We start from the raw sequence: 21914 nt of genomic DNA, 5'->3' as shown, positions 1-21914 counted from the left end.
CCCATATTTAATGTTCTTGAGTAAAATTTATTTGTATAGCACTTTTTACAATACAAATTGTTTCAAAGCAGCTTTACAAAAAATCATAAAAAATTACTATAATGTCATGATATCTTCATGCCTTATAGTTGCATTTAGCAGATTAGAGCTTTTCGAAAATATAATAATAGTTACATTTTACAACGATACAAACAATCAAGCAGTTGAGATCTGCTAAATAGTATATATCGCCCTATCTGAATATACTGTATGTGGATAAAGTTATTCTAGTTAACTACAATTAAAACCATAAAAAATATTTCTATTACATGAAATAAAATGCACTTTAATTGAAATAAAATAAAACAAAACACCTTAAACTTAATTTATTTCAGCTAGATGCACTAAATTCTTGATGCACTAAAATAACTATAATTTAAAAAATAAATATTAAATTATATGTGTGTGTGTGTGTATATATACAGAGATATGACGCTGAGCACGTGCACTCAACTTCTTTGGTCGACCATGGCGAGGCCTGTTCTGAGTGGAACCTGTCCTGTTAAACCACTGTATGGTCTTGGCCACCGTGCTGCAGCTCAGTTTCAGGGTCTTGGCAATCTTCTTCTTAGCCTACGCCATCTTTATGTAGAGCAACGATTCTTTTTTTCAAATCCTCAGAGTGTTCTTTGCCATGTGGTGCCATGTTGAATTTATATATATATATATATATATACACACACAATGTATATGTATATGTGTGTGTGTGTACCTATTTTGTAACAAAAATATATAATATATAAATATATATAAAAGCATGTAAAGGAAATATATATATATACACACACATACACACACACACACACATATATATATTTATATAAAGGGTCATATATAAAGGGTTTATATAAAGGGTCATATTTTCTTTTAGCTACATGTTTTTACTGTGGTTTCATTTATAGTGACAGGTGAATTGTGGACCAAATTACTGACCTCTGATAGTAATAACAGATGATATGAGAAGTGTTCTCCCATAACATTTACATTTAGTCATTTAGCAGATGCTTTTATCCAAAGCGACTTACAAATGAGGACAATGGAAGCAATCAAAATCAACAAAAGAGTAAATAAGTATATTTATTTTCTGCACAACTGTATGGTTAATTTCATTTTTATGTTTTAATAATCAATTTTAATTCAGTTTTATTTGCATTTAGCAATGTTTTTTCTTCCCAGCTGTGCGCAACTCGATCAAAACTGACCTGAAACTCAAAAACAGGTCACAGGTCTTATTTTGATTGCAAAAGGCTCATCACAATCACTGCTTTGACAAATGTGTTTTCTAGAATGACTTTCTAATTGCTCAGAAAGCATAAAATGCATCCTCTATCTGGTTTAAAATCCTGAAGCAGAGCTTTAATATCACAGTTTTTGAGAATCAGGTTTATTAATATTGATAAAAATGACTAGAGCACAGTTAGGTCAATTTAATTATCATGTAAGAGGCAAGAAAAACAACAAAAAATCAATTGGACACCTCTGGTACTTCTACTGAATGTTATAAAGGGAAAATCTCTGTGGAAGAATGTTGGCCAGGAAATGACATCACAGACTGCTGTGACCTCTGACACTATTGATCAGTCCGATATGGAACAGAAAGGAAAATGCATCGAGATTTATTGGTTTGGCTGCTTCCACACAGCCTGCGGGGAAAAACCATCAGAGACTGCAAAATCAATCCAATCACACTGAAAAACTTCAACATCACAGTCGGTGCACTTTAATTATTCCCCCACTTAAAGAGCTGAACGCTTGCTAACCTATTGTGTTTTCACATTATATCTACAAAAGAAGCTTTAGAATCACAAACACAGACAGTGGCTTTTAATGTTACTGCAGGGGATTGAATTAGATTAAGAGCATCATTTGAAAACCAAATCAATGGATTTGTCCTCGACCCAGCGGAGTTCAGCTTACAGACAAAATAAATCAAGTGTTTACTCTTGGCAGCCTTTTTCTGCCAAAAATGCACACAGACAATCCAGTGCTGAGGTTTGCAAAGAATTTTAAAGTACTGATTAAAAAAAAAAAAGAGACAACAAAAACATTGTCAGACATGTTTCTGAGTTTGGATTCTTACCGTACGGGGTTCCTGGTCCAAACTCCTTCGCTGCCTCCAGCATGAACTGGCCTAAGATCTCTCCATTAGTGGGCCGCGGGGGAACCTTCCGGTCAAGCTTTTCATACAGGAACTCTTCGATGCGAGCACCTGACGCACAAGTGGACAATATAAAGCAACATCAAAAACAAATGAACAATAGCAGTCAAGATGTGACACTTCTGACATACTAAAGGAAAAAACACGATGACAATGATTTTTGTGGTGCAAAAACTACGTACTTCAGCACTTTGGTCTACTTTGCAGTTTTTTAAAGGACGTTTACTTTAATTAGAGGACATTTTGTCAGTCCCTAGGATCATTTAAACAGGATCTAAATAGGATCGCTTCAACCTTTTCAAATTTTATGAATGATTATTTTAGGTTCAAGTGCGTGTAAGGATTTGGAAACAAGTTTTGCTGTTCAAAACTAAGCTCAGAATCGACTCGCGATGCATTCGGAAAATCTCAGAATCGATGCAGAATCATTTCTCGATTCGCGAAGCATCGATTTATTTTCCCAGCCCTAATTAATCGTTTGACAGCACTAAATATAATACTTTATTTATAATATATGAAATATATTAATATATAATATTAAATTAATACAAAATACTTAAACAAATAAACAATTATTTGATAAACAAATAATTTCTGACTTACAGCTCCAAGACTTTTCTCCAAAAAAAAATGAATAATGCCATTATCATCATACACAGTAGTTGATGTTTTATCAAAGCCCTAATCAGATATTTATTCCAGATCATGTTCAAGGTGCCACAGATGAAACACAGTCACAGCAGCAGTCAAAAGTGTCCTGAACTGACTCATGACCCTTATATATCAGGTGTGTCTGAGTCACCAGCTCACCAGGGTTTGGCTGAAGCAGAACTTCAGTCTGTCTGTAGATTTTCTCGGTCCAGTTTTTGGTGCAGTCAGCTCTGGACAGCAGATTCTCAAAGTGTGTGTCCAGCTCGGTCTTCTCAGCCTGTCCCAGTTTCTCCTCTGTAAACTGGAGCAAAAGAAACAAGATCAACAAGAACCTGTCATATTCCTGAGAGGAAACGCATCACAATAATCAGTGTTGGGAAGATTACTTTGGAAATGTAATAGGTTACAGATTACAAGTTACCCTATCTAAAATGTAATAAGTTGTGTAACTATTTCAATTACTTTATTAAAGAAATGTAACTGAATACATTTGACTACTATTCTAAATTTCTAATGTTTTCAATTATTAATCATTTTCAAGTATGTAAACTAGGCAGGGTTAACCTTACAGTAGTTCTCAACACTGATTACTGTCAGACTTTCCAAAACCTTCATCACTTGAATTAAGATCATAGTAATTTAATTTTAAAGCACAGCCACCACAAAATCAGACTTTAAAGGGGTCATATGATGCGATTTCAAGTTTTCCTTTCTCTTTGGAGTGTTACAAGCTCTTGGTGCATAAAGAAGATCTGTAAAGTTGCAAAGACTAAAGTCTCAAATCCAAAGAGATATTCTTTATAAAAGTTAAGAGTCAGCTACGCCTACCTAAAGCGGCTCGTTCTAACATGGCCCACATGTCTACGTCACTATGTGGAAATATTAGCATAATGCTGCCCAAATGTGCACGCAAAGAAAGAAGGCGTAGTTTCAGGAACAGCAGTAGTGTTGATGCAGCATGTCAGGGAGACGGTGTGTGTTTCAGTGCGAAAGCAAAAGCACTTTATTTGGCCTTCCGGAAGTAGATGCAATTAGGAATCATTGGTTAAGATTTATTTACAACAGAACAGCACAACCCAGATGTTCGAATTTGTGCAACGCATTTTATGGACGACAGTTTTTTGAACCTAGAAGAGTACAAGGCTGGCTGTGCACAAAGGCTATTTCTAAAAAAAAATAAAAAAATAAAAAAAGGGCTCAATTCCGACTTTGCCATGACAATCTGGCGCTTCTGAATCAGCGACTGTAAGTATGTTTTGTTATTAGTTTAAGTATTTGCTATTGACTGTTCAAAATGTGTGTGTGAGGGGAACAGAGCATGTCAACATATTCTGTTACACCAAATACACAAAATAATGATCTTTAAAATAGCATCATATGACCCCTTTAACACCTCTTTTCACTTTGTGATAGTTCTGAGGCTAAATATAGATTTAAAATCATAACAATAAATAGTTTAATAGCTACGATACTGTTTTTTAAATCAAATCTTTGCATAGCTATGACAGGAAACACTGGCATCTAACCATGCCTTGGGGGAAAAAAATGTTAATCTTGAAAAATAAAGCAAACACATTAACCCAAACAGGAAATAAAACAGTTATCGAATAAACGTGTCCTATTCTGTGTCCTAAAACCCTGAAACATTGTCTTATATTTTAGAGCAGTTATTAAACCTTTAAGTTATGTGGTTATGTGGGTGTGTGTGTGTGTGTGTGGAAAAATAATTCAGATGTAACCTCCGTTGTAATTGTTATTTTCATAAGTAACGTTAAAACGTGTCCTATTCTGTGTCCTAAAACCCTGAAACATTGTCTTATATTTTAGAGCAGTTATTAAACCTTTAAGTTATGTGGTTATGTGGGTGTGTGTGTGTGTGTGTGGAAAAATAATTCAGATGTAACCTCCTTTGTAATTGTTATTTTCATAAGTACCGTTAACTGTAATTTAATTACACATTTTCTTCTCAGTCCCTGTAACCGATTCCCATTACATGTATTTTGTAATTTAATTACATGTAACTAGCTACGTTACTTCCCAACACTGAAAATAGTACCAAACAACCTAACTTAATAACGTTATATTTAAATACGCCTCATGTTCAACCAATCAATATCACTACTTAATTGCTGTTTTATAACATACACTACATTAGTCACATTAATTATGTTCGAAACTAGATTTAATTCGGCTAAAAGTGCATTTGTGATTTTATCTGTGAAACTCGGGTTTGGTGTTTTCTGTAGCTAACGTTAAACGCAGATGCGGGTGTCACGAGTTACACATCAACTGTCACCGGAACTCTTGACTGCCGCGTTTAAACTCGTATATTTATCCAGAAACGGCCCGTTTTTACCTGAACAGCTCGTGAAAAGAATATCCCAGCATCTGTAGCGAGCTTCCTCACGTTGAAATCCATGTTGTAAACGGAGAAAGAGGCGGAATCCCCGCGGCATCAGGCGCTCGGCAGAGGCCAGTGTGTTTCTGTCTTCAACGGTTTCTATGAGGCATGAACGTGTGTTAACTGTAGGGGGCGCTAAGCGGCTCACGAATACAATCCTTCATTGAGTCGCATTCAAATCTCAGAAAGGTTTTTGTCTTACTGGAAACATTTGTGTTGGGAAGAGTATACTCGTTTGAATCCGTTATTTTCTAACGATTAATAGCTGATATACAAATAAAAATCCGCCGCAGCAATTTCTATACAATTACTCTTAAAAATACCTAATCACAATCGACTGTGATTGGTCCATCTTAGCAGCGCTGAGAAAAGTAACAGTTATCACGTGAGGTTACGCTGTTTCAGCGCTTTTCCTGACAATAATTATTAATAATAATTTATACCTGAATTATGACACGAGAAACTTTAATAGAAATGCAATTTGTTAAGAAAAGCACAGTGAATAATAGGATAATTATTATGTACACTAATTATTACGAACAGCTTCGGCCCGCCACTCCCAGCCTATTCAAACAAATGGCTATTCTGCTCATTATATTTCTATGGGCTAGTGTGTGTATTTAATTTGAGGCACCAGTGCGTTCATCAGTCTATACTGCTCCGCCTTATTTAAAGGGATCATGTGATGTTGCTAAAAAGAACATTATTTTGTGTATTTGGTGTAATGAAATGTGTTTATGCGGTTTAAAGTAAAAAAAACACATTATTTTCCACACACTGTACATTATTGTTTCTCCTCGTCGATTTTTACAAAGCTCATCGGTCTGAAAAGCGAGGTGTGCTGTGATTGGCCAGCTATCCGATGCGTTGTGATTGGCCGAATACCTCAAGCGTGTGACGGAAATGTTACGCCCCTCACATACTGTTGATGTCGTGTCCGGCCGGAGCGACGAGACAAAAACATGAAAACCTGTTTTTATACAGTCTGATGAAAACCCATTACAAACGAGGCATTTGTTGCATCCAGTGGGGGCATAATTACTGATTATAATGACTTATACTGTCTTTTTACGCGTTGCGTTGCATTGCATCGCACCGCGTAAACATAAAACCCTGTCTGCATTTGTGATCAGAGAAATGACACACAACAAGTGCTACTCTACACTGCCCAAAACTCGCGTTTGAATCATTTTGCAACTTTACAGATCTTCTTTATGCACCAAGAGCTTGTAACACTCCAAAGAGAAAGGAACAATTGAAATCGCATCATATGACCCCTTTAAAGAGCAATAGCTCAGTTGACTTGAGATTGCACGAATTTATGAAAATGAAGATGAACATTCAGAAATAACGTTTTCATAACATAATGGGAATGTTGTTTTATTTTTATTATTATTATTTATTTTTTATTTGTTGTTAAAACAGCCGTAGGCTAACCAAGACTTGTCATAGTAGCACTTGGTTATTGTTGCTCTTTTGTTAGTTTTGATTGCTTCTATTGTCCTCATTTGTAATTCGCTTTGGATAAAAGTGTCTGCTAAATGACTAAATGTAAATGGTTTCACTTGGTATTATAATTTGATGCTCTCATAAAAATGAGTGTAAACATGTTATTGGAAAGAGATAGATAGATAGATAGATAGATAGATAGATAGACAGACAGACAGATAGATAGACAGACAGACAGACAGATAGACAGACAGACAGACAGACAGACAGACAGACAGATAGATAGATAGATAGATAGATAGATAGATTTTTTAATAAAATTAGGTTGTATAAGCACTTTACGAGCTGGAAATATTTTTTATATATATACCATTTTTATGCTATTAGAAAAAACTAAAGTGTGATTACAGTTTGTAATATACTTTTTATATTTTATGCTATTATACTTTTTTTAATCAAATTATATATTATATAATGTAATCACTAACTGTAAGCACAGTTTCTACTCTATAATATTTTTATATTTTATACTATTTTTTAGAAAATTATATACATTTATGTAATCACTTTGCTAACTTCATATAGTTTGTAATATATAATATTTTATACTGTTATATTTTTAACATGTATTATATAATCACTTTACTACCTGTAAATAGTTTGTAATATAAAAAAAGTTTATATTTTATACTACTATTTTTATAAACATTTATATCACGTAATCACTTTACTAACTGTATAAATAGAGTTTGTAATATATCAAATATCTTATACAGTTTTATACACCATGTAATCACTTTACTCACTGTAAACAGAGTTTGTAATAATGCTGGTGTAGAGCTGCGCTGGAATCTGACACGTGCATTATTATCACTCGTGTGCTGCAGTGCTAGTTAGTGGTCAGACTCAGCAGTGGTGAATACGGGATGGTTCTCTCTGTTCTGAGCGTGGTTTGTTTCTCTCTAGGCCTCACAGCAGCAGCAGCTGTTTCTGTAGGATTCATCAGGACAACAGGTTCATCAATCATCAATATCAGTACTTGAACTACGGCAGACATGAAGGCAATAAATTCAGCTATAACAACTCAAAGAAAACCCTCACTGTGTCTTATTCCAGTAAGTAGCTGTATCAAGCAAGTCTTTAATTCAAGGTTCTCTTATCATGTCTCATCAACCGTCCAATTACATTTTAAATGGAAATGCTTTCTTTAAATGCAATTTTAAAGTTACATTTGTTAGTTTGATATATATTAGTATATGTTAGTTTAATTATATATATGATATATAATTGATATATATTTTGTCAGTTTGCAAACAGTGATTTATTTATTTGAATTTTTATGTAATATTAAGCAAACAGATTTTTTTATCCATTTAAACTGAAATGAAAATTGAAATTTTGTGTCTTTTAGATCATCATCTGTAGTTTTTTAAGTTAATTAAAAAATTAGTAAAAAAAACACATTTCAAATACTGTATGCATTTAAAATTACCAACATTTAAACTGGATTTTATTTTTATATTTTCTGTTTTCACTTTCATTTTATTGTATTATTTTGTGTGTGTGTGTGTATTATATATATATATATATATATACATATATGTGTGTGTGTGTGTGTATGTATATCCTATACGTTTATTTATTAGTTAGTTTTTTTGTAGTACTTTGTAGTAAAATTAGTACTGCTGCCTTGACAACTAGCTAAAATAAGTTTACATTTTTAAATATTTTATTTCAGTTCATGTTTATTTTATTTCAAGTAACAAAAAAAATGTTTTAGTCAACTATAAAATCCTGCTAACAATATCAAGTAGCAAATCAAGTTTGCAAAGTAAAGAAATTTCACAGGATCATTAAATGCTCATCAAACAATTTCATGAGTGTAAATCTAAAGCGATCTGAAAGCAATAGAAAACATCTGTCATATATCTTGACCTCATGACCTCTGTCTTGCTCTCAGTGTGTTTCCTGACTGTGGTTCATTACCAGTGCGGTCCGAATCGCTCCATCACACACATCCAGAGCTTCAGCGCCGACGGGCCCCTGCAGATGTGGGTGTCCGTGTGGGTCCCGGGACCATCTTCCTCATCATCCTCTGCCTCAGTGTGACCGCTTACTTCATTATAGGTCATTCTGCATCTCTCAGATGAACTTGTAGTCCAGTACAGGGCATTACAACCACATCAACAGCTCCAAACTGATTAGAAATAAGTTGAGAAGGTAAAGTAAATACGCTAAACCTGCGCGTTTCAAGGACGTACATTTAGCTAATACATGGGCGGAGTAAGAACATGTAAGAGCCGAAGTGTTTAAAACATACGTGCACAGTTCAGTTGAATGAGAAAGTTGATGTTGTTATGCTGTTTTGTGTTCATCTGCTTCTCCCATTTGCTCTTTTTACATTGACTATCATTCTAAATGTGACCCTGGAGCACAAAAGCAGTCATAAGTAGCTCAGGTATATTTGTAATAACAATACATTGCATGGGTCAAAATTATCCATTTTTCTTTTATGCCAAAAATCATTAGGATGTTAAGTAAAGATCATGTTCCATGAAGATATATCAAAACTTAACTTTTGATTAGTAATATGCATTGCTAAGAACTTCATTTGGACAATTTTAAAGGCGATTTGATCTCAATATTTAGATTTTTTGCACCCTCAGATTCCAGATTTTCAAATAGTTGTACCTCAGCCAAATATTGCCCTGTCCTAAAATCGTATTTATTCAGCTTTCAGATGATGTATACATCTCAATTTCAAATAATTGACCCTTATGACTGGTTTTATGGTCCAGGGTCACATATAGACTAATACAATCAGACACAATAATTTCTCAAATATTTCTTACAGTATATACTGATACATTTAACATTCACTTCAATGGTTGCTTTCAACTATTGAACTGTCACCAACTGAATTGCAGTGGTCAAACTATTTAAAATATAGTGAATTAAGCAACAGACGCAACCATAATGCATCATTTTAATGGAGTGTTTCACTAGTTAGCAGTAAACTGGTAACCTCTGCTCGTATATTTGTGTTGCATGTTATCTTTCAAATGGAAATAAATATGCATATCTTATTTGTCCTAAGGCATGATTTTGGTTTTAGGTTTCAGGATAACTTTGATGAAAGGTTTTGATCCACTTCAAATGTTGTATAAATGGAAATCAAATTTGTTTGCTGAGGTGTGAGTGCTGTACAATTTTTTAAAAGAAATTAATAAGCGAGGATGCTTTAAAATGATCAAAGGTGACAGTAAAGACATTTCTAATGTCAAAAGATTTCTGCTTCAAACAAATGCTGTTCTTTTGACTTTTATTCATCAGTGAATCCTGAAGAAAATGCATCACGGTTTTCACGAATATATTAAACCATTTTCAACATTGATAATACTTAGAAATGTTTCTTGAGCATGTCAGAATATTAGGATGTGATACTGAAGACTGGAGTAATGATGCTGAAAATTCAGCTCTGAACACTGGAATAAATTACATTTTACAATATATTACAATGGACTACAGTCTGTCGTTTTAAATTATAATAATATTTCACTGTATTTTTGATCAAATAAATGCAGCCTTGGTGAGCAAAAGAGATTCGTTTCAAAACCATTAAAAAAAAATAGTACTGATCACTGTTTGTTAATTGGCTTTACCAATTAAAATATGGCTTATAAATATAATACAAACGATATAAACAAAATGGATCATTTAGTTTGAATCAGTCCATCACTACAACAAACAGAATGGGTAAAACAGTTTCTTAAACTTTATTAAAAGCACATTGGAGATTCACAAAAATAGTGCGCTACATACAAACACGTGAATTACAGACGTTTATTAAGTTATAGGTCTATCTCATTAATATAGCATTAAAATGTTAGCTTATTTGCAAGAGATATGAAGGGCTTGTGCATTTTGTACTCTTTAACTCGCTCCAAAGTTAAAGAACAAGTAAAGATCTCAGTGTTTGGTGCTGAACAGATGAACGTCATTCTGCTTGTGTTTTAGTGCTAATGTCGTGCACTGTGGTTTAGAAAGTGCTCAAATTAATGCCAATCTGGAGTATGTTCACATTACAATAAATGAGAGAACTCCTGTTTGAAAGCTTAAAGAGAATGGAAATATATGAATACAGCAGTCAAAAGACTGGTACAAGCACTCAGTTCACACGAGCAGCACCAAAGAGTCGATCACAGCTTATCAAGTGCACTTGAGAAACACAAAACACACGTCATCTGCAGCAAAAGCATCTGAAGCATGCGTTTCTGTAAAACTCCAGCACAATCTGTATCGAGGGATTGTTTTGTGATGGAGAATAACCAGCCAGCTGGTTCTGGGAAATACAGAGTTCCTCTGTACTGGAAAAATCAGGCCGAGCCATCACGAGGCCTGCAAAAAACTCACTTTCAAAGTGTCCTGTCCTGGTATGAACCAGCGGTGGCTGGAATCATTTATGATCATGTGAATAATCGAACATCCATCGGTGCTGCCACTGACTGCATTTAGAGTCACACTAAACATCAACAGCTGGCGATATAGCTTTTCCCAATAAACATGTTCTTACAGAAGCTGTATTTCAAAATATTAGCTATTTTGTATTTAGTTGTATGCAGTTTGGCCCCCAAAAGTATTTGGGTGAATCTCATGAAACCTCGCAAAAAAAGCCCAGGTCATATTTCATCTCAAAATCTGAATTTACTGAGAAAAGAAAGACTATTTTATGACATTTAAGTACATTACCCCAAAATTCTTGAAATGCAAAATAATAATAACAATAGTTAAAAAAAAAAAAAATAATGAATACAGAATAATGGGAATTATTTGTGATGGGAATTAGAAAAATGCTTTTCATTGTAACAATACAAAAAAAATGAATAACGATAAAATAAAAATCTAAAGGAACAGTTCAGGAACAAATTAAAATTTGCTGAAAATGTACTCATCCTCAGATGTAGATGAGTTTGTTTCTTGAATATGGAAATACAAAAATGCTTTTCACTTCTCCAGATGTTAACTGATGGACTGGAGTGGTGTGGATTATTGTGATGTGTTTATCAGCTGTTTGGACTCTCATTCTGACGGCACCCATTCACTGCAGAGGATCCATTGGTGAGCAAGCAATGCTACATTTCTCCAAATCTGATGAAGAAACAAACTCATCCTAATCTTGAATGGCCCGAGGAAATGTTCATTTTTGGGGGAAAATATTCCTTTAATTTATATCTAAAATAGGTTTCATTTTCTCTTTAAAAAGAAAGAATTTCTTCTCATTTTGATTTTGAGGTACAATGTGACCTGGACAGTTTTGGTGAGATTCTCTTGTAAAGCGCATTAAACTGGTTTTATAACACTAGAATCTGTAGGGAGGGAGTTTTGTGTTGCACAGCAACAAGTTTAAAGATGAGACTGAGGACAACAGACAGCAGTGGGTCACAGAGAACATCTCTGGTCCTTTCACAGCACTCAGACCGGCTGATGCTCCAGGAAAAGCCCACCTAAAGAGCCCAATCATGACAAAACTTAGTTTTCACCGCAAATGAAAAACATGGCATCAGACTCGGACGACAGCAAAACACAAGAACACTTACAGATGTGAAAGGAAGAAACAGACGAGACAAAACACACACATACAGTATGCAGCTGGACGCAGGTGGTATGCATGGAAGCCTGTTTCCAAAACTGAATTCAAAAATTCAAAAGGTAATTGCCACTTTTGAATTTCACAATTTGGACTTTGTTTCTTGCAAATCTGAGGGGGAAAAAAGAGAGATAATCAGAATTGCAAGAAAAAAGTTTCAAAATTGTGAGATGCAAACTCTGAGGGGAAAAAAGAACTGTGAGATTTCAATTCAGAATTCTGCCTTTCTTTCTTCTTTCTTTCTGAGTTTACTTCTCAATTCTGAATTTATGTCTTGCAATTCAGTTTTTTTTGTTTCCACCACGGAACAAAAAATAAAAAATTAATAATTGCAACTTTTTCTCAGAATTGTGAGTTTATATCTCGCAATTCTGAAATTATATCTTGCCGTTTTGAACTTAAATGTTGCAATTCTTACTTTTTTCTCAGAACTGTGAGGAAAAAAGTCAGAATTTTGAGATAAAAATCCGCAATTACTTTTTTTTTTACCTCTTTTATCCTGTCAGAAACATGCTTCCACAGATATAAGATCAGATCTCTATCCAGAAGAAAAATTGTTGTGTTGTGCAGCATCTGGGGGAAAAGTGTCATGCTGGTTTGCTTCAGGCATCTGCAGTGGTTTGGCACTTAAACATTTATCTGAACTAATTTAGATGTTGATGAAATATCTGATTCAAGAGGTGATTGGAGTAGATTTGTGTGATTCTTTCAGTATTTTGATGATGAAGTGACACAGGAACACCACGGGTGTGAATCTAATGGCTTTCGATGACGACCGGCTCATACACTCCAGCAGAGGCCCTGTAACACAACACACAGTGTGATCAGTGAGTTTGTGGGTGTGTGTGTGTTTTTCAGCTCTTGATGCTGTAGTTCTGTGGCGTGTTTGTGTGGAATCACCTGTTTCCCAGCTGGATGCCGCTCAGCGCTGTCGTTCCATCTCTGCTCACAAACAGTGTCAGGTTACTATCTGAACACACACAGACAGACAGAGCAGAAGGTGAATAGACTGCAGTGAATGCATGACGTGTGTGTGTGTGTTCACACCTGGATTTAGCATGCGGCTCAATGCATCTCCATTGTAAGCAGATTTTGTCAAGTGGAAGGTCAATATTTAATCACTACATACATCAGGGTGTCACCACAAGTTTATATATGATAAGTGCAGTATTTAGATGTTCAGTGAAGTCTTGCGCATTAAATTTAATTCAAATTTAATAAAGAAAATGTCATGTGTGTACATATATAAAATGTATGTGTGTTTAAAATGTGTATAAGTAGTATTTATAAAGTTTTAGCTTTTAGTTTTGGATCTGTTTTTAGTTGATTTAATACTACAATTGATTGCTTCTGTTGTCCTCATTTGTAAGTTGCTTTGGATAAAAGCATCTGATAAATGACTAAATAAATAAAAAAATAAATAAAAATAAATAAATATATATAAAATTATGATAAAATATTTGTTTATTTATTTTCAGATATATTTTCAGTATATAAATAAAGTGTGTATTATCATTTAAATACCTGCATCAAGACTGGAAATACAAAAATAGAACTCAGTGTAAATCTGCAATAAATCATTTCAGTAATCATGCTTGATTTTTCTTAAAGCCGCACCTAGCTGCCAAAGTTTAAGCTCTTGTTTTGGTGCAATAATTATTAGTTACGTAAGAGGATGCGAGTATTTCCACAGCAAACGTGCAATATATCAGTGTTCAGACGCTGGTCATGGATCAGCTGAGATGAAGATTGATTGTCACCTTCACTGTTACTGATGTCAGAAAAGTTCTGACTCTGGACGATCTTCTCCACGATGTCGTCTGCGTCCATACGCGTGTCGTTGACCCAGGTCGGGCGATCCTCCACCGAATCCTGCTTTCTCCTGCAATACACAGAAGGAAATGCCAGTTACATTTACTGTTAGGGCTGCACGATAAATCGCAATGAAATCTTGTGATTTCGTGATTAGGCAAAAGCTGCGATTGTCATGCGCATCTTTCAGTGAAGCACGGTTCTGTGATCAGTAGTAAATCTCCATCCGAAGGCCAGAGAAACTCCACATACACCCAGGAAATCCCTATAGATATAACTGCTTTCATTGATTCAACGTGACAAATAAACACACGACTACGACAATATATGATTTATGAGTTCTCATTATAATAAAGTATATAATAGAGCAGCATTTACTACACAGAGCCATAGTTCACTGAGAAGCTATGCAAACAACTTTATTGTGAACGATTTCTTTGATTTCATTATTGCGCGATTAAATCATCTGCGATTTTTTTGCGTAGCTCGTCAGTGATCTACGGCTCTGTGTAGTAGATGCCACTCCATCTGAAAGCACGTGCTGGAGATTTACTACTGATCACAGAACCGGCTTTACTGACGAGATGTGCATGACTATCGCATTCCATTAATCGTGCAGCCCTATTTACTGTGGCACATTTTGTTTCTGCCGGCTACCGTGGCGGTCTGTTTGAGGGTAAGATGGGCCGCGGGGGTCGTGGAGGCCGCTCGGGACGGGTGTCGCTCTCAGACGGGGGGTCGGCACTCACGCTGCTGCCTGTAGATGTGTTCCTGCAATGGGTCAGATCAGACAGACTGGAGGAGCAGGAGTGTTCGGTGCTGTAGCCTGAGCACACACACACACACGCACACACACACACACACACGAATGCATGATCAATAAACATCATGCAACACTTCAAGCTCCACATGAAAAGCACCGAAGCTTCGCAGAAGAGCGATTTTATGACGTTTGTAGGATGCAGAATGTGGGCATAGTAAAGCGTGAAAATATATTTGAGCTTCGAACAGAAAAAAGTTGTGGCATTGGCTTTTTATTCATTGATTCGAATTAGTTGATGAGTGCAAGTTTGTTTCATGAAATGTCAACTATCAACCACTTTGACCTTCTCCTGAGAAAAATTTGGACCATCTGTTTTAATTAAAGTGCTAAATGTTGAAAATTTACAGAATTACAGAGAAAAAAATCCTACAGCAAATAAACAATAAGTACTAAAAATCAATAAAAAAATACAGTAAAATATGCATTACAATAATTTATATATCTTATAAAGTTTGACAATTTTTCAATCATCAGTCAAAATCATATGAAAATGACATGATTAATATTTAAAACATATTAATTAAAACATTTAAACATTTAATCAATTTTATTTTAGTATAATTCAGATATGATTATAGTTTTCAGTACTTTATTTTTTTATTTGTTTTTATTTTTTTAAATAATTATATGTATAATTATAATATAATATTATATTATTTAATATTTTGATCTTTTAATTGTAGTTAAAGTTTTAGAAATTGTATTGTGTTTTTGTCATTTTTATTCATAGATATCGACAGACAGACAGATATAGACACGTTTTCATATATTTTTTCATGTATTTTTGTTTTAGTACATCAAGTTAAACTAAATGAGCTGAAATAAAATGATTTAAAAGAAAAAAGTTTTTTAATATTTTATTTAGTTAACGTATATTTTACCATTTCATTCATTTGAATTTATTAGTAAAGCAAATATTTTTTATGGTTTTAGTTTTAGTTTAACAACTCTGGATTTATTACCTAAAATGTACTTAATCCATGTCATAACTCATTCAGATGCAAAACTGGACCTGCCATTGCAAAGACAGATGAATTGAAATGCAGCAATAATTTGACAAAGCGCACAAACACGCAGTAGCTGATGAGATTCGCACGCTGAATGTCCTGGAAAACATTGAGTCGCGTGAAAGAGCTTTAAGTGTCTTTTAAGTGTTTTTGCGTAAGCGCTCCTGAAGTGTCAGTAGCAGTATGTTAAACAAACATTCCCACACAACAATAGCAGCATGTCGCGACCTAAAGCAGGGGAAAAAGACATCAGCAATCAGCAACTGGCGACGACGCAAGAAAACGTACAGAATTCACTGGGCTTTCCTTTCTTGGAAAGACAGTCAAGGTAAACACACACACACACACACACACCTGATAGTTTGCTCTGCTGACTGGCATAACTTGAGTTGCGTGAATGACCCGAGTGAAACGATTCTTCAGGACTTTGACCCTGATCCACCTCCTCGGGAAGAACTAAAGAACAAAAACAGACAGAAAAAATCATTCAAAATGACCAAGAAATACTGCACTGAATATAAACAACGATACCACTAACAAAAGAACATAAACATGAAGTATACTGGACATGCACTATGATATTCTTTGAAATATGTGACCCTGGACCACAAAACCAGTCATAAGGGTCAATTTGAAATTGAGATTTATACATCATAAGCTTTCCATTGATGTATGGTTTGTTAGGATAGGACAATATTTGTCTAAGATACAACTATTTGAAAATCTGGAATCTGAGGGTGCAAAAAAATCTAAATATTGAGAAAATCATCTTTTAAGTTGTTTAAATGAAGTTCTTAGCAATGCATATTACTAATTAAAAATTAAGTTTTGATATATTTACGGTAGGAAATTTACAAAATATCTTCATGGAACATGATCTTTACTTAATATCCTAATGATTTTTGGCATAAAAGAAAAATGGATAATTTTGACCCAATGTATTGTTGGCTATTGCTACAAATATACCCCAGCGACTTGTGCTCCAGGGTCACATATTAGGATTTCATTATTACTACTGGCTAATAATTGATTCTCATTCATGTATGTGATAAAATACACCTTTAATAAAGTGATTTTTTTTTTACCAGAGCCGAGTATAGAAGGTCTCTGTTTAGTCAGTCGGGGCAAAACCTCAGCGGTTCCTTCTCCTTTACAGTCCAGCTGCAGGGAAGGGTCTCGACCGGCCACAGATATACATTTGGCGGTGCTTGGGGGGCTAATTATACACAAAACCACACTCATGAAATCAGTAACTTTGCTCATAATGTTTGTTGTAATGTCATTTATCAGCCTGAAGGAGGCTACAGAGCTCACGTTTTGAAACAGGGATCTCCAGATAAGAGGGTCATTCCGATGGTCACCTTCAAAATGACAGGAAAGAACGTATTAGATTTTCACAGGTAAGTTTTTCATGAAGAATAATGCTTGCATAACTTGCTCCCTAGACTTCGCCTGAATATTTTTTTAAGCAAGATAGAGCCCAGTTTTCAGAACATGACATAACCATCACGCAGGAGAGAGAAGAAATGTGTGTGCAATCACATTTTGCAATCACAATCATCATATTTAGAAACCTAGGGTGTTATTGTTTTCTTTTTTGTTCATATTAAACATGTTAAGTTTCTGTTTTCTTTCTTTTATTTATTTCAAATTATTTTCTTGAATTTCTGTCTACTGTCCCTTGTATGTGTGCCCCTGTGTTCTTGAAAAATGTTACGTTTCTGTTTTTTTTATATATATATATATATATATATATATATATTAAATTATTTGTTTGTTTATTATTAATTTCTTGCATTTCTGTGTACTGCCCCTTGTATTTCCATCCCTATTGGCTTGATTTTAAAAATGTGAAGTTCCTGTTTTTATTTATTTATTTTCATCTAGTTATTATTAATTTGTTTATTTACTATTTATTTATATCTACTGCTCTTTGTTTTTGCACCTCTTTTGGCTTGGTTTTAAGAATGTTAAGTTTCTATTTTACTTATATATTTACATTTATTTTTATGTATTGATTTATTTACATTTTATGTATTTATTTATAATTGTAAATTAATTTCTTGAATTTCTGTCTACTGTCCCTTGTTTTTGCTGCCCTGTTGGCTCGATTTTTTTTTTTTAAGTGTTAAGTTTGTGTTAAATATTTTCATTTATTTTTTATGCATTTACTTTTATTTTATTTGTTTGTTTATTTTACATGATTTTCTCAAATTTCTGTCTATTGTCCCTTGTTTTTGCTCCCCTTGATTTGAAAAATGTTAAGTTTCTGTTTTATTTATATATTTCACTTATTTTTTATGTATTTCTTTTTATTTTATTTATTTGTTTTATATTAATTTCTTGAATTTCTCTCTACTGTGCCTATATATATATATATATATATATATGTATTTGCACCCCTGTTGGCTTAGTTTTAGTTTGTGGGGTTATCTATCTATTTATTTTAATTCATTTCTTGCTTTTCTAGCTACTGTCACTTGTATTTGAACCCTGTTCAGCTGGATTTGTATTTATTTATTTATTTGTTTTATTTATGTATTTTCATTTATTTCTTTTTTAAATTAAGTTTTTGAATTTCAACACAGATGGCTTGATTTTAAAAAACTTTTTTGTTAAGTTTCTGTTTTTTTTTTCTTCTTTCTTTCTTTCTTTATTTATAATTAACTTGTCACTCACTAGAAAATGCTGTTGCTAATGAATGAGATAAATGAGTTTGGGGGGAAAAAACAACAAGAGTATTGCAGTATGTGAGCTGGTGTTTGACCTCTGACCTTCAGGATGGAGTTGTCCTGCCGGGTGTTCTTGGTGTCGTATCCCTCCAGCAGACAGCAGCGCGCGGTGGAGCCCGAGCCAGCAAACTCTGCCATGTTCAGATCAGCAAAGCCCAGCTGAGAGGATCACATACACACATACAGACCCGGCTGACACTGGCTTTTGTTTATAAGCACAGGATTCCCATCATGCCATGCCAAATGTGAAATATGTGCTGGTTATAGTTTGGCAGCGTATAGAGCATATGGTGCACATCACTCGTTCCCTCCTGCTCTTTCTCAGCCAACAGTTTGTTGAAACTTTGCCTTTCAAAACTAATTCGATTATGAGTTGAACCGAGCTACAGGGGAATACCGGATCCGTCCATACCGGAATATCACAGTCACGACAAAATGAATCACATTTTCCCAGAATAATCCAAATCTGGAGGTAATTGGTAAGTTTGTATTGGTTAGTCTCTTCTGCTCATCAAGGCTACATGTATTTTTATCAAAAATACAGTAAAAATGTGAAATATTATTAGAATTTAAAATAACTGCTTTCTATTTGAATATAGTGTGAAATGTAATTTATTCCTGTGATCAAAGCTGAATTTTCAGCATCATTCCTCCAGTCTTCAGTGTCACATGATCTTCAGAAATCATTCTAATATGCTGATTTGCTGCTCAAGAAACATTTCTTATTACGATCAATGTTAAAAACAGTTGTGCTTCTCATATTTTTATGGAAACAGTGATACATTTTATTTTTCAGGATTCAGAGATGAATAGAAAGTTCAAAAGAACATTATTTTTGTATAATTTCTCTTCTGTGCTTGAATTAAACATAAGTTTGGGTTTCTTTTATTTATTGATTTATTTATTCTATTCTGTTTTCTATTATTTATTTAAAATTGTCTACTGTCCCTTATTTTCACCCCGTCGGCTTGATTTCTATTTTTTATTTTATTTTATTTTTTTCCCTCCTTTCTATTTATTTATTTATCATTTTAAGTTAATTTCTTGCATTACTGTGCCTTGTATATTACTGTGCTTGATTTTTAAAATGTGAATTTTCTGTTTTATTTATTTGTTTATTTAAAAAAATATATATATATTAGAATTTCTATTTACTTTCCCTTGTTTTTGCTCCCGTCGGCTTCATTTAAAAAAATATTATGTTTCTGTTTTACTTGTATGTTTTCATTTATTTTTCTTGTATTTCTGTCTACACGTTTATTTGAAAAAGAACAGCATTTACCTGAAATTGAAATCTTTTGCAACATTATAAATGTCTTTACTATTCATTTAAAGCATCCTTGCTTTCAGTTTCTTTTTTCTGTTCTGTTGTGCAACCATAAGTCTCATGACAATGCAAGTCTAAACTTATAATTGCCTGATCTTTTGTTGAACAGATCACTTTTTCTAGTCAATTAATTTCTAGTAATTTCTAGTCAATTAACAGACATTTTCTCAACTAGAGCAACTTACAGTACATTCATTATTTGTTATTTTGACACCAGCGAAGCGTCATTCCTATTGCACGTCTGAACCGGTAAATGTTTAGTAGACGGCTGCTAGTTAAACATCCTGTTGAGTTATTGTCACGTCTCCCCGAGGGTTCACTTCCCTGAACACCTACCGCTGCCAGATGCATTTATTTAAAGAGCCCTTCTCCTGCGGAGCACAAGTATTTTTAGATCGGGGAAATCCAAACTTAGCCCTGCTGCAGGGAAAAATACAAGGAAAAGTTGCTTAACTGGTGGAGAATGAAGCATTCCCACTAGAGCCCAACCGATATATCGTTTTGCCGATATTATCGGCCGATATGAGCCTGTTGCCGATATATTGGTATCGGCAAATATGCCGCCGATATGAAATTTTTTTTACAGAACATATAACACAGATAAAATGCTTGAAATGGTGTAATTACTTAGCTTTAACGGAATAAAGCTGAATGGAATTGAATTGAATTAAAGTTGAATAAACTTCAACTTTACTGTTCAGTGCACTGATGTCAGACTAATTTTGGATAATAAAGTTTATTGTTAAATTGTTAAATGCCCTGCCTCCATTACGTATCTCTGTCACGTCATTATAAGTGTTTGATCACCACATTTGAGTGATCATTGCAAAAAATGTGTTTATGTATATATATTCTGTTTATGTATATACAGTATTCTATATATAGTACCAGTCTAATGTGTGGACACACGAATGGGAAAGTGTCCAAACTTTTGACTGGTACTGTACTATAATTTACACAAAGAATATCGGCCGATATATCGATATCTGCCTTTTTTTTTTACTCCGTAATATCGATATCGGCCCCAAAAAACCCATATCGGTCGGGCTCTAATTCCCACCTCTGTGCGCTATCTAGGGCACTTAAGGGTAACGGCGGGTCAGGCCACGAGTTTGAATGGTCTTTTAAGCATTGCTTATGTAAGATAAGCGTCACATGCCTGAAACCTGTGGTCAAATGACCATGGCATCATAACGAGCATGTAAATCTTGTGACAAGCCAGACAAATGAGTTTATAACATCATATCGAGGCGAGTTAGTGCCTCCTGTACACGATAATACTGTAAAGTTTAATGTTTTGTTGACTGTAGAGTGTTAATGTGATGTATGACTCCAATAACAGCTTGTAAAGGCTTTTCACATGATGCATTGAAACCTAGCTGCAGCAAGAAGGCACCTATAGACTAGGTTTATTTTATGAGCTTTATGTGATTTCAATGTGTTGCAAGGATGTCAAGAGAAAACAAAGCGTTCGCAAAAGCAATGCTTAATTTTGAAATCAAAAGTAGTTCAAATTGGGAATCCACTGACAAATGAAAATATCAGAGAGGCAGTTCCAGTCTTTCATAAATTCAGTTTGCTATTTTACGGCTTGATTTATAATTGGCACGGCTCTTTATAACATATTGTGATGGAAAAACAAGATGAAAGAGAGACCAATCCTGTGCATATTCAAAGCTTTATGCAACAAAGTCAAACGCATATCATGGCATTCAGATCATAATCATCCCTATATTGTGCACACAATATATTTTATGTGGATTAATAAGATGATGCTTGACTTGTACACCACTAATAAAACCAGTGAAATACACTAGCATTCAAAAGTTTGGGGTTGGTAATCTGCTCCCCGCGATTCAGGACCCGCC

At 34.3% G+C, this 21914-nt stretch overlaps 2 protein-coding genes across 7 annotated transcripts in view; both read right to left on the bottom strand.

The window, feature by feature from the left end:
- Positions 1-5345, bottom strand: part of LOC107671032 (endophilin-B2-like) — a 28396-nt gene extending 23051 nt beyond the window's left edge. For all 6 annotated transcript variants that reach the window (XM_016463868.1, XM_016463870.1, XM_016463871.1 and 3 more), the window contains exons 1-3: positions 5205-5345; positions 3008-3149; positions 2120-2248 (exon numbers count right to left, since the gene is read on the bottom strand). In XM_016463868.1, the coding sequence (XP_016319354.1) occupies positions 2120-2248; positions 3008-3149; positions 5205-5267 (334 nt within the window). In that variant the 5' untranslated portion in view covers positions 5268-5345. The remainder of the gene's footprint in view (positions 1-2119; positions 2249-3007; positions 3150-5204) is intronic.
- Positions 5346-13059: 7714 nt separating this feature from the next.
- LOC107671017 (protein FAM102A-like) overlaps positions 13060-21914 on the bottom strand; it is a 30936-nt gene continuing 22081 nt past the window's right edge. The window contains exons 4-11 of the mRNA XM_016463843.1: positions 18762-18878; positions 17302-17348; positions 17073-17203; positions 16342-16443; positions 14815-14983; positions 14106-14227; positions 13246-13315; positions 13060-13146 (exon numbers count right to left, since the gene is read on the bottom strand). Of these exons, the coding sequence (XP_016319329.1) occupies positions 13101-13146; positions 13246-13315; positions 14106-14227; positions 14815-14983; positions 16342-16443; positions 17073-17203; positions 17302-17348; positions 18762-18878 (804 nt within the window). The 3' untranslated portion in view covers positions 13060-13100. The remainder of the gene's footprint in view (positions 13147-13245; positions 13316-14105; positions 14228-14814; positions 14984-16341; positions 16444-17072; positions 17204-17301; positions 17349-18761; positions 18879-21914) is intronic.

The sequence above is a fragment of the Sinocyclocheilus anshuiensis genome, unplaced genomic scaffold (assembly GCF_001515605.1).
Source record: "Sinocyclocheilus anshuiensis isolate Anshui unplaced genomic scaffold, SAMN03320099.WGS_v1.1 scaffold332, whole genome shotgun sequence".
Lineage (NCBI taxonomy): Eukaryota > Metazoa > Chordata > Actinopteri > Cypriniformes > Cyprinidae > Sinocyclocheilus > Sinocyclocheilus anshuiensis.
Note: the sequence above shows the minus strand (reverse complement) of the source record. Positions and strands in the feature narration are given on the sequence as shown.